The 13,045-nt window shown below is 45.4% G+C and overlaps 1 protein-coding gene across 1 annotated transcript in view; it reads left to right on the top strand.

Annotated features, from left to right (window-relative positions):
* Window positions 1-781: 781 nt before the first annotated feature.
* Window positions 782-13,045, top strand: part of TMEM132C (transmembrane protein 132C) — a 183,270-nt gene continuing 171,006 nt past the window's right edge. Inside the window, exon 1 of the mRNA XM_077787270.1 lies at window positions 782-848. Coding sequence (XP_077643396.1) covers window positions 803-848 — 46 coding nt within the window. The 5' untranslated portion in view covers window positions 782-802. The remainder of the gene's footprint in view (window positions 849-13,045) is intronic.

Here is a 13,045-nt window from a genome sequence, read left to right on the forward strand (position 1 = left end):
CCTGCTCTCCGCTCCTCTCATCCCTGAGCTCCGTCCATCCCTGCGCTCCGTCCGTCCCCTCCGCTGCGTCCATCGCTCCTCTCTCTCCATCGCTCCGCTCCCTCCATCGCTCCGCTCCGCTCATCCCTGCGCTCCGTCCATCCCCTCCGCTCCGCTCCCGCACCGGGGCTCCCCTCGCTGCCGTGCCCGCTGCCCGGAGCCCCTCTCACCCTCCGAGCCCCTCTCACCCTCCGAGCCCTCCGCCCTGAGCCGCAGCCTCCCCGCCCCACCCGCGGGTCCCGCTCCATCGCCGCCTCAGCCCCGAGTCCCCCCACGCCCCTGAGGGTGGGGCTCGGCGGTGCCCCCTCCCTCCATCCCTCCATCCCTCCCTCCCTCCCTCCCGGCAGGGAAAAGTGTCTGAGCGCGCCCGGCCCCTCACACCGCCGGGAGAGCGGCGGAGGGCGCTGGGGCGGGCGCGGCCGGACAGCGGCCGTGAGGACGCGCCCGCCGCGCCGCTCCGCGCCCCGTCCCTCCCGGTGCCGGGGCGCTGCCAAACTTCAGCCCGGGGGGCGGCGGGGCGGCAGCGGGGGCCGTGCCCGGGCCGTGCCCGGTGAGGCGGCGGGGGCCGTGCCCGGGCCGTGCCCGGTGAGGCAGCGGGGGCCGTGCCCGGTGAGGCGGCGGGGGCCGTGCCCGGTGAGGCAGCGCGGGCCGTGCCCGGGCCGTGCCCGGTGAGGCGGCGCGGGCCATGGCGCGGCCGGCGGGCGCGCGGAGCTGAGGGCGGAGCGGCCCCGGAGCCCCGCGGCCGGGCGCGGCGGCGCTCGGCATGGCGCGGGCGGCCCGGCTGCTGCTCGGAGCGCTGCTCTGCGGAGGTAAGGGGCGCCGCGGGCACCAGTTGATCGCGCACGGGCGGCTCCGAGTCCTTCCCCAGCCCGGAGTGCCCTGCCAGCCGTGTGAGCCCAGCTACCCCTTCCTCCTCTTCTTCCCCCTGCCTTCTCCTTTCCCTTCTGCCTCTCCCCGGTTATGTGAACTCAGCTACCCCTTCCTCCTCTTCTTCCCCCTGCCTTTTCCTTTCCCTTCTGCCTCTCCGCTGCTTTCTCGCTCCCCGCTTATGTGAACTGAGCTACCCCTTCCTCCTCTTCTCTCCTGCCTTTTCCTTTCGGTCCTGCCTGTCTCTGCTGCTTTCTCTCTCCCCGGTTATATGAACTCAGCTACCCCTTCCTCCTCTTCTTCCCTCCTGTCTCTCCCTGCTGCTTTTTCTCTCTCCCCGGTTCTGTGAATGGTGGGCAACCCTGCGAGCTCGCGTTTGTCTGCGATGAGGAACGGGCAAAGTTTACTTTCGTCCTTGACCATGATGGTTTTGCAGATGCGTGTTAATTACTGCGTTGTGTTAACTGCGTTCTCTGTGGGAGGGGGGTCCCAGCGCCTGCTTGGAGCGGAATTTGGGCAGCGCTGAAAGCTCCGAGAGCAGCACGGTGACAACGTTTGGGAATAGCGTCCTTTCAATTCTCTTGGAATTGTGCGGTGGTAGCTCCGGAGCCTGGATGGAAGAGCTGTCACCTGGGCTGGACAAGATGCAAAGGGACAGCTGAGGAACAGGTTTGGCTTAGCAGAGAGGTCATTTGAATGATCTGCTGGTTTTTCTCATCGCTGAACTTCTGTGATCAGAGTTCCTTTGACAAAGGGAAATCTCTTCTGAAGTGCCTCGGGGATGCAAGCAGTGCGTGCTCCCAAGGGGGATTTCTGTGCAGAACAGTAGGTGACTGCCGTGTCTCAACACTTCTTGTTTTATTGCTCAGAAGAAACACGCTGGTTGTGGATGCTTTGTTAAACCATGCCCTCCTCCCCGTCTGGGTGGGAGGGTGTGGAAACTTCCTAAGCTAGCCGCAATGCCTGCTTCTGTTGCCATTCCTAGGAATGAAACCATGATTTTGCCCTTTATCCTGCTGGTATTAGTGGTGCTCTTTGTGGTAAAACGATTACTCCTAAAGACTCCTCATTGTTTAGCTCGGTCCAGCCCTGCCAGGCTCTCTCCCAGGGCAGTTGATTGCGGAGGCAGCCGTGAGAGATACGGGAATATCTCAAGGGTGAAGCAAGAGCGGAATCGGGAGCAATTCATAAATGGACTTTTCCCACCCCAGTCGGCAGGGAAAACAAAGTACTTGGCAGAAAATTGCATGGCCTCTTAGTGCCGGTCATTTCAACGCGCATTAAAATGAATGGGCAGCGCGGTGCCTTGACGCGCTCTGATGTGCAGAGTCTAAAATGCAGGTTTCTGTTCTGGAGGTGAGAATGAGATCAGCCTGGTGCTCAGCTGCAGGGCCTGCACGGGATGAAGGTTTGTAAGCAGTGCCTGGCGTTTTGTGGGGATGCTCTGATGAGCGCATCCCCTGCAATGAGCTTGGGCTCAGCGTGCTGAGTTAGGCACCACTCCATGGCACTGCTCTGGGACAGCATTTGTACAGCAGAAACGGGGTATGATTCTTCCTAAAGGCGGGAGAAAGTTCTCCAGGGACAGTTTATAACCAACCCAACTCCTTAAGCCCTTTGTCCCTGCTGGAGCCCGGTGTCTCAGCCATGCAGGAGCCGGGAGTGGTGGCACTGCCAGCAGCTGCTGCTGGGGCTCTGCTCTGCAGAGGAAAACACGAAATATTACTTTCCTTCAGGGGAGAAAAGCAGAGCTGCTGAGCGGGGAATTGGCCTGGGCATTGTTGGGCGCTGTATGATTTAGAAAAGAGCCACTTAATTAAACTTATTTAATAAGGTGTTTGTATAGTTTCCTGTGGAGCCTTAATGAGCGTTTCATTTGCGCTCCCCTCGTGTATTTGCACTCTCTTTGTTGGTGTGTGAGGACAGTGATTGTTCTTGAGAGCTAAAGTCCAACTAAATGAAAGTCACTTTATAGCTCGCAAGCAAAAACGTTTGTAAATGTGCTGAGAAACTTACTGTTATGGACAAGTTGTCATTTGCTATTTAAAGAGCCATATTTACTTCTCTAAGCTCATTAGCATCTCCTATCAGGCTTGAATTTCTAAGAAAATTCTCACGAAATGTTGCCTTAGGCCCCAGTGTGCCATTATGCTTGGGTTATTATCTGGCCAATAATGTTAATTCATTCAATCTCAAGCAAGAAGCTTGGCATTTAATTTGAGCCATGCCTCTAGTTAGACCAGGATGTATAAAAGTCAGTGTGCAAGAGTGCTCTTGCATTTAGGTGCAAGCACATGTTTTACATACCGATGATTGGATGTCTGCTCCTTAGGTGGAGAGGATGTGTGTGAAATTGTATTTACATAAGTAAATCCCAAGTGTATATATATTCCTTTCAGGAAATGACCTCTTTTCAGCAAAGTGCTAATGCATGTGCTTAAGCCCCTTTATAGCCTATAGGAGGTATTCATGAGCTTGAAGGAAGATTATTTATTTATTTTAATAGCTTTTCCGAGGCAGAGCATAAATGTGAACACACATGTACAGATTTACTGCATTTTGGAATGGATAGATAAGTGGGAATCTTCATTTGCTGTTAGCAGTGAGCTAGAGCAAGGCTCACAGAAATTGCAAGTACACTAAGCCCTAAAAAAGAGCATTTAAGGAGGCACAGCTAGAGAACTGATTTGTTTGCACAAGCATCTGTAAGTGCAAGAAAGTATTGAACAGGAGCAGCCGTTCAAGGTGAGTGGATTTAGCAGGATTTTAGGTACAGAAGCAGTGTTTGAGCCCAAATGCAAACACAGCTGTGCATCCACAGGTTGGCACAGCACCTGCCCGGGCTCTGCTCTGCCCTTCTCCGTCCCACAGCCCTGCAGCGTCCTTGCTTTTGTTAAACTGCAGTGGTCACTGATTGAGGCTGCTTATTTTCAATATTGTTTCATTCTCATTTTGAATTAATCAAGCAGCGAGGGTTTTTATATATCTGATTTTGGAAGTTCAGTAGCATGGCATACCCTACTGTTATGGAAAACTCAGTAAATTTCCTTTTTCTCAATTTCATCACGTTAGTACTAGCCAAGAGCACAGCAGGAGCTTGCATTATGTTAAATTATAGCTGCGTGCAGTTTTTATAAGTGGCTAATCTCTCTTCTGGATAGAACCCTTTCAAAATGGAGATAGTGCTATTAATATTCCACTTTACTTTGTTTTCATATTTGGTAGTAGATCAAAGTTTATGAGACACTGTACTTACCTAGTAAAACACCCAGCAGTTGTACTGCAAATGGTTGTTCAAAGCTGCTTCTAAGTGCATGACTGTGATATAAAATATCATCCCTGTAATCGCTCTTCTAATGCATAGATGTGTGTCTGGCTCTTGAATTGCAGAAGTAAATATCTGTGTAAAATGAAGTACTAAACAGCACAATGTCACGTTTTCTTAAATGGCCAAATATTAGTAAGTATTGAGAAATTCTATTCTATTCTGTTGAAGTTCAGCACTGCTGAAAAGGTGGCTTGTAAGGAATAGCCAGAAACTCTGTTAATAATGGCAAACTTGCCAGAAGAGTTGGAATACAAACTTTCCTGGTCAGAGTTTGGAAGGCAATGCCCCTCTGCAGTAAATTTTTGTTCCCAGGTGTGGCTGTGTCTATCTAAGACAGTTAAGTGACAAAAAAGTAAATTAAATCTTGCAATTTTCAGGGTGTGACCGTGCCATGAAAGAGGTGTCAGAGATTTCTGTGCAGAATCCCACTTTTCTCCAGGGCTTTGGTAAACTTGTTAATTTACTCAGAAGCTACATGCAAGTTTGTGCTGCCACAGTGAGATTTTGGCAGTGGTTCATACCTGGCAGGCACCACTAGATGTGCCCCAGCTATTCCCAGAGAGACAAAAAGCATATTGTGATAAAAGATGTAAAATGGCAACAAGCTGAGAGAACTGGGGTGTGAAGACAGTAATGGAGAACCATCCAGTAGGGATGTTGAAAGGGTAAACTGAGAATTTTGGGGAAAGCAAACGCATGTTTTGGGTGACTTGCAGTCGTACCTGTGCATCAGTTGGGAGCTGTTTCCTGTGCAGCAGGGAGAGCTGCCTGTACAAGGGAGGTGGCTTCAGTGCAGGGGAGGCTGTCAGCAGAGCTGGAGCTGGTCTCTGCTGCCAGGATTAGCACTGCCTTGCTGGTTTTGTCAATCATTTCTCTCTTTCTCTCTGTCTCTTACTCACTGTGATTGCCCCTTTGGTGAAACACTTGACTCTAGTTTGGCCACCTTGTCCGGTGGGGCTTTTTGGTTTGTTTACTATCCAAAAACTCCAGTGATAAAAATACAGGCACTATTTTGGGATGCTGTAAGGTGTGAGCTGAAGGTATTTGGCTGAAATTTGTTTTCCCTGTCCTTCATAGTCATTAGCAATAACTTTCTGGCCAGAAAACTTGTTTTTGTCTAGTTCAAACTCTTGTCCTGACTTGCTCTTGGCGGCCTGAGTCCTTTATATTTTATTCAGCCTTCCTTACAGACTCAGTACCCCGGCAAAACAGTTTCACAGTGTTCAGCTCTTCAAGCAGTTGTACTGTTTTGTGTTCTGTGGACTGGCTCAGGCTCTAGTGACAGATGTGACCCCTTTGAAACAGGGAGGGACAAATGGTGCATTCAAAGTTCAGAGCTTCTGCAGTCTCCTCACTGCGAGGTATCTGCCGAAAGCCTGCGGATGCATCTCGCTCTGGAAATCATTTCAGCCCAGCAGTGCCTGTGTTTTCGTTAGCAAATGGAAATGCTCTCTCTTTATCTATTTGTTCACATTTTTTTGGGTCAATACACAGCCTCAGGTCAGCATTTTTCTTTTCAGCTGTATCCAGTGAAATGACCCAGTGAGTGTACTCTTCTATTTTCCTTGCTAGTCTAAAGCATATTAATCTGTAGAGCTTGGATTCCATACACCAAGTGTCATCCCCATCACTAAAATTACTGGCAGCTCTGCAGCCCTGGTCAATGAAGTGAACTTTTCGTAGGGAAGTGCATTGGGACGAAGTGGCTCTTTCCCATTACACTTAAGCAAAGTGCTGATGTGTCTGTTGCAGCCCTGACATCCTGGCTCGGTACCTTTGTGCTTGCAGACAGCCTCTTCTGGCACTTTTTTTTGCTTGAATAGCAGAGATCATGCCAATTGTAGTGCCACTGCCATGAGCAAAGGCTGCTCCTAGAGCAGTGCAGTTTTAGCAGCTTGACAGCTGGAGCAGCCAGACCAGTCCCCTTTAGTGGACACTTTTATTGTACCCTCCTGCAAGAATTTAACCTGGTTTTGCCATCCACTGCAGTGTCAGGGGTGAGGTCAAACGTCGTTTTTTGTTTGTTTGTTAATCGTTCCTTCTTGCATCCTATTTTTACTATTCTCCAGTTGTTGTAAATTTCTGTGATTTTGTAGAAGTGCAGTGTGAAATTTCAAATTTTTTTCATAATTATGTTAATGACTGCTGCTAAAGTTTCTGTGTTTGGTGCTTTTAGTTGTGTATTTCTCTATGAGACACCACCCTGCTGTGACTTGCCCTTTCCAATACCATGAAGCCAACACTAAACCCCAAAACAGTGCTTAAGAATTTGACATTTATGAGAAAACTTGGAAGGTAACTAAAAAGGTAAAGTTTGAGAAAGGTGCTTATTTACAAAAAAAAAAAAAAAAAAAAAAAAAAAAAAAAATCAAACTTTGAAATAAATTTATGCTTTTGGATAAAAAAAAAGACTTAATTGTTTCCTGAGTATACTTAAAAATCAGATTTTCTGTGTCCAAAGAGGAAGTCTGAAGTAAATAAAAGGAAAGCTGATGTTCCCTGATGCACCAGAGGGCTTGGACCACTGGATTCTGCTCATTAACTGCAGCAAGTAGTGCCAGGGTGTAGATATTGAAATATCCCATCAATATGTTTAAAATTTCATTACTAGGGTTACTGCTGCATTTTGCTGCTTGGTACCATTTTTCAACTGGGCAGCTCTTCATTTGAAAATATTTTTGAAACGGATACAATTTACAAGGCAATTTGCTTTTAAAATTGGGCTTGCATCCCAAATTTACTTGGATGAGTCTCTATTTTTTGTGAACTATTTCACATAAACTGACCATTTTGACTTCAAGTAGATCTATTCAGATATAAACTGACAGATATTCTATTAATGTTTTTCTGTAATATTGTATTGCTTTTACAAAAACGAGCCGTGATGAAAAGATTTGTCACTCCAAACAACTTCTGAAAAAGCACTGTAACTTTATGTAACCATTTAATTTTTCCTTCTGATTAAGAATGAAAGTTAACTTTTGTAATGTTCATTTCTGTCCTTGTGAAATTCCATTTCTAACCAGTTGTATTGCCTGAGGGTGCTGCTCCTTACCAGCTTGAGCAAATGGAAATTGATGCTGCCAGGTTTCTGCCCTCTCCCAAACTGAGCTCCCCTCTTTTTGTGTGCCAGCCCTGGCGTGCCTCTAATTCCTCTGGAAACTGCTTCAGGGCAGATAAAGCACATAAAATACACTTTTTTCTTTAAATGAAGGCTGAGTTTGTATCACCTTGGGATCCCCTTACAGCTTGAGTAAGCAAGAAGGGGGAGGAGAGCAGAGCTGAGCTGGCCCTGCAGCCCAGCAGCTCAGTGGTATGGCTTTAATTTGTCCCAAATTAAAACAAGGGATTGTTCTGGGAGCTGCTTACATCATACATCCACTGCAGGATATTAAACACTGAGAGGTTAGAGAACATGAGAGGCACTCTGTAAACCATACAGCTTTGATTTCTGTAGTGGGTGGAGTTTTTTCCTCATTCTGCTGGTTCTGTATCGTGTTGAACAAATAAAAGTGAGGCTTACATGAATACACTGCCATTCCCTCATGCAGGTAGAATGGGCTTTTTGATGCTTAAGATAAAACTATTTTCCTGAACTCAAACCAAACACACACCATCACCACCCCACAACAAACAAGAAAAACCCCCAAACCCTGAGTTTCTTGCAGTGTTATTTCAAACAGGGTTGGTAGCACTACTGCTATTGGAGTTGTCATTAGGAGAGTTTGTTTTTAGTTTCTTATAAATTCCCCAACCATTAACTGTTTCAGCTAAAGTATTCTGTGCCAAGCATCTGCCTCAGATTGAATATATTTTTTTTCTTTTCCAGAACTTCAGCCAAGAATTCAGTGGTTTACAAGAACAGATCTTATGGAGGGGGGCAGGGGGTGGGTAGAAACTCTGAATTTTCCTTTGTTTAAAAATAGTTGCTGACCTCTTGTTTGGGAAGCACTGCTACCCTGATGGAACATCAGTTATGCCTTATCCAGCTTTTCTCTTCTAAATCATTTTTCCATGACTTGAAGTGGTGTTCTTTTTTTACTTTCTAATTTCATATCTCTCTGGAAACAGCCAGAATGTTTGATTTTTGCACTGTGGAATCAAATGACCTCTCACTCTGCTGGTATGAAATAAAGAGTAGCAAATGGAATAAATAACTACTGTGGGGAAGGTGATATAGTATTGACTTCTGAATACCTGTTAATTTTCACTGATCACAACATGGGGGAAGAGGGAGATTGAATTTGGCTGCCCCTTAGTGAGGGGTGGATACCTACTTATGAACATCATCCTAAAAACTCATGAGGGTTTCCGTTTTGCTACAGATTTATGTAAAATCTTGTAGAGCATCAATTTGTATTACAGCTTTGTCATACTTTGTATACTTTGTTATTATGCCTTGAATTCCCACATTTTTAATGATGAGCTTAATCTAGGCTTTCTGTAGCTCTGCTCTCCTGGTGGGGTGTGAAATTTGATGTTTTGTGACTCCAGGTGTGCAGCGTTGAGCTGTTGAGATGGAGAAGGTGCTTCTCTTTGTGCACGGCTGTGATTTGGGATTTAGAGTGGACTGGTACAGCTAGGAAGGACTGCTGGTTTCCTGGGGTGTCTGTGCTGGGGGCTGCTCGTTGGGTGACTTTGTGTGTGCCAGGCTCTGGCTCCAGTGGCCAGGAGAGCTGCCCCTGCCCCACCTGGGTGTGTACAGCCTCTCCTGCTGGGGAAGCTGACCTGACCCTGCCTGAGCTTGGTCTGTCCTGCTGCGTCTTCAAATCTTTGTCTTTTACATGGCCTTATTTTTACTGTTAAAAATAAAAAGCTGTGTTTTACTTGGCAGAGTGACTAATTGCTATATTTTCTATCTTTTATAGGTGCTCAAAAAAAACCAGTGTTTTATGACAGATGTTACTGAGCTCTTATTGTCTCAAATGCCTTTGTGCTTCTCTTTTTCATAATTATACCCTTGATAATTCTTGATAATTCTGAAATCTACGGAAGGAATTCAGGAATAGGGAACTCTCTTGCCATGTGTGTGTTGAACATGCTCCCTTGTCATTCCATCACAGTGAGAGGAGGGAAGAGCAAGGAATTCTAAGTGGTGTTCCTTATTTTCTGTAATTCTCTCTCCAGCTGTATGTGTAGATGTGAATGCTGAGGTCACCTGTCAGATTTCATTTGTTCATCTGTAGAATGGAAATGACTCTAGCACTTGATTACCTTTTGTTATCGTAATGTGGATAGGAAGAAGAAATATTTTTACTTTGGGGTAAATTGCAAGTTCTTTTTACAACAGTACCTGCAGCTGACTGGGGAGTACTGTGAATTATTGCTGATACATTTTACTGAGGGATAACCCCAGTGTGATAAAAGATCAGGCTCACATGACAGTGCTCAACAATTCACTGCAGGTGCCCATTAGTTGCATTTTCATATTGATTCCACAAGCCGATGTGTTGTGCTTTGGAATGTCAGCAAGCTGGTAAAAGGAATTTTTCCAATTGTGTGCGACATAATGGAATTAGAATATTCTCCTTTTTCCCTTGGAGTGTCACCGGGAGTCTGGAGATAAAAGGGTGGTGCTGACTGGTCTTGAAAGACAAATGTGGAAACACCTATAGTGCAAGGTCCATCTGGAAGGTCTTTATTGCATTATACCCTTGTTCAAAGAAGCAGGGATTGGTGTGTTGCCTTGGCTATTTCACGGATTAAAGCTGGATATCGCTGCAGCTCAGGCTCAAAGCTTCACAAGTCCTCAAAGCTTCAGGCTTCCATTGAACTTTAGTCTTGGTTTTGAAAATTCATTTAGAATTAAATTAGCTGTAGCGATGAAACTGTGGCACTTAAATAGGAATCATCAGATGACATTTAAACATGATCCTGTAGTGCCGTCGTGTCAGAACTGGTTTGAGGTAAAAAAATCATGCCTTTAGGCAATACTGGTCAGGAAATACAAAATGCAAATGGTTCCTTTGAACAGAGCTGACATTGATTTGTTTATGTTTTGAGAAAGGAAAGGGATCCACCTGTGCCAGTTGCTGAGATGTGTGAATTGGAATGGACTCCGCAGTTCTGGATGCCTCTAGAGCGTGGCTCCTGATCTAGACCCTGAAATGCACCTCTCAGCCCTCCAATCAATCCAGCACTGCTTCCTGGCCGTTCAGACTTTAGCAATGCTCTGCCCTTTCTTTGTACTTTCTGCCTTTTGCACCTCCTCTTTCTTCCTTCAATAAGCGTGTGCCACGTTGGAGCTGTGGCTCTCCAGGGCTTGTTAGCTTCTCTTGACTTTTCCCAGTTCCTTTTTTTATGACTGTGGACTTTGCTAAAATTAAAGATGAGATTTTCGTGTTAGAACCTGTACAGGAAGACCTGCCAAGACACTGGCACAAGCTGTTGCCTGACAGACTTTATTTATCTAACGAGTCATGGTTGCTTGGAAAATGCCTTCAGCCCACCTTGTTTTCCATGCAATTTCCCTTCCAATGACCAAAACTGCATTTGATGTGTCAGACATTCATAGTGTTATTCACAGACAGATAATAGTTCATTATGATTTTTTTTCTCCCCCAGCATTTACATATTCCTTTGTTGGAAGAGGGGAAAGTTCAGGATGTCAGGTATATTTTGGCACTGCTAGACCATGTCAGAGCTGAAGTGGTTTTGGAAATACCTCTCTTTTAGTGATAATTATTCTCTTTATAGGTGCAGTTCAAACAGAACTATTTCAGTATCCTTCATGAGAGGATGTTTGAAACACCCTGAGTCCGTTTGCCCAGATTATTAAAGGACATTTCATGCAAATTATTTGGCTGTTACAAGTTGGAGCATTTTAAATGTATTTATCTATGATTACTTACTTGGTTTTCACCTCTAAAGAAATAAAATGTAACCAGAATTTTCCTTGCTCTGCCCTGTGTCATGCTGTAGCCTCACACAGTTTCTGGATGCAGAGAGAAGCTCAGTTTTGGTGGAATTTTGCTCTGGAGTTTTATCAGCACAGCAGTTACCCATTTCATCTGTGACTTTGTCAAATAATAGTTCATGAGCTGGTTTCATCTGATGCTGAGACCTCCTGAATGTCAGCGTTCTCTCCACCAGAAAAGCAGGGTGATACTCAGGGAGGGTGAAAGGAAAGCAGAACTTTCATGGGTGAGTTTGGGTGGTTTAGTGCTTACTGGGAATCGGGACTTAAAACTCAGTTCTGGTTCCATACACTGGCAGAAGTTTTTGCTGCTGGTGCTGCAGGGAATGGCCTTTGCTCAGGAGGGAGATTTGAGTTCCAAATGCAGACACCTGGGATGGGCTGCAGCTGGAAGTGTTTTCTGTGCCCTGACAGGTGGGAACAATTCCACTTTACACAGGTGCTGACAGTGACAGAGCTGTGGTCACAGGTGAGCTTTATTAATCCCAATTATTTCCCAGTCAGTAGGGGCTTGTAGCTCTTGGTGAGTGGTCAGTGCTTTTTGGGGATCCATCCCCTTTGCACAGACTTGTAGATAAAGTTAAGATCCTAAATTACTCTGCTCCAGTGATCACAGAAGAGTAAGGAATGCTTCCAGAGGATAATTCACATTGATGGGATGCTTTGACTCCCAAAGGACCTTTCTTCTTCCATCCACAGAATAAGTTCATATTCTGGGCATCAGATGAGGTAAAAAATCTTTCTTTTCATTTACCTGTGCTCTTTTTTGTGTGTTTGATTATCCAAATATTGCTCTAGTAAGGTATCCAACCTTCTTTGAAAACAAAGTGGGAGTTTCCAGCCTCTGCTTTTGTTAAATTTCTGTTTGTTATTGAAGAAATACACTTGGGTTTATATTGAAATGTACTATGCTAAAGTGGCACAAAAGTAAACAGCACTTTACGTAAGTATAGGGTGAATATGCAGGCCCCCACCTCAACTCCCTTTTATAATTTTTAATTTGTCTCACTACATTTCAGGTTTTAGCTCTCTTAACTGCGAATGAAATCAAACAGTGTGAGCTTTTGGGGAACTGTTTTGAAGAACAGAAAATGCAAACCACATGGTACATTCCCGATGTGAAGATTTAGTGGAGAAATCTATTTTCATTGGGAAAACAAACTCTACTGGGTTTACTAAGTGACATTTCAAAGCAGTTGGAGATGAAAGGACTGTGGTCTAATTCATTGCACATGTGATATTTCCTAGTGGATAGGTGCTATGGTGAGAAAGAAGCCAGAGAAGTGCAGTAAAACTGAGGGGGTTTCGGTCTGAATTGGTAGTTTAAAAATGAGTCTAATCCCATTTTTTCTATCTGAAAAGTGGCAGATACCCACGATCAGAAAGTGATGGAGTAGCTGTGCACACTTTGCACTATAATACTTCTAAAATGAGACTGTCTAAAGCTCAAGCAGTTTTAGCTGAGGTTTTTCATGCTGTTTTCTGACTGATTCAGAGGAGTCTCTGTGAAGTGGTTCAGTTGTTTCTGAGAACAAAGGCAGCTGGAGAATCCTGACTTCTAGCCAGCCACAACCATTTCCAGGAGCAGCACTCGTTGGGTTAAATCCTGTGATTTTCACTTTTGGAGGCAAAGATAGATGGTGTTTTCCTTAATCTCTCTTTCTGAAGTGATGATGATGTATGAATGCTAGCATTCATTTTTACTAAGTAAGATTCATGACTGCAGATAACTCCTGCAAACGTGTCCCTGCATTACAAAAAGGCACGAAAAAAAGGGGGATGAAAACATTTTGAAGCTTTTGGTCTAACTCCATGAAAGTCGCCAGACTCCTCGAGTTCAGAAAACTGCAGAATGGTTATTGCAGAATTGGGGTGGTGGCTGCAGGCTGGTTTGG

This window comes from Lonchura striata, chromosome 18, assembly GCF_046129695.1.
Source record: "Lonchura striata isolate bLonStr1 chromosome 18, bLonStr1.mat, whole genome shotgun sequence".
Lineage (NCBI taxonomy): Eukaryota > Metazoa > Chordata > Aves > Passeriformes > Estrildidae > Lonchura > Lonchura striata.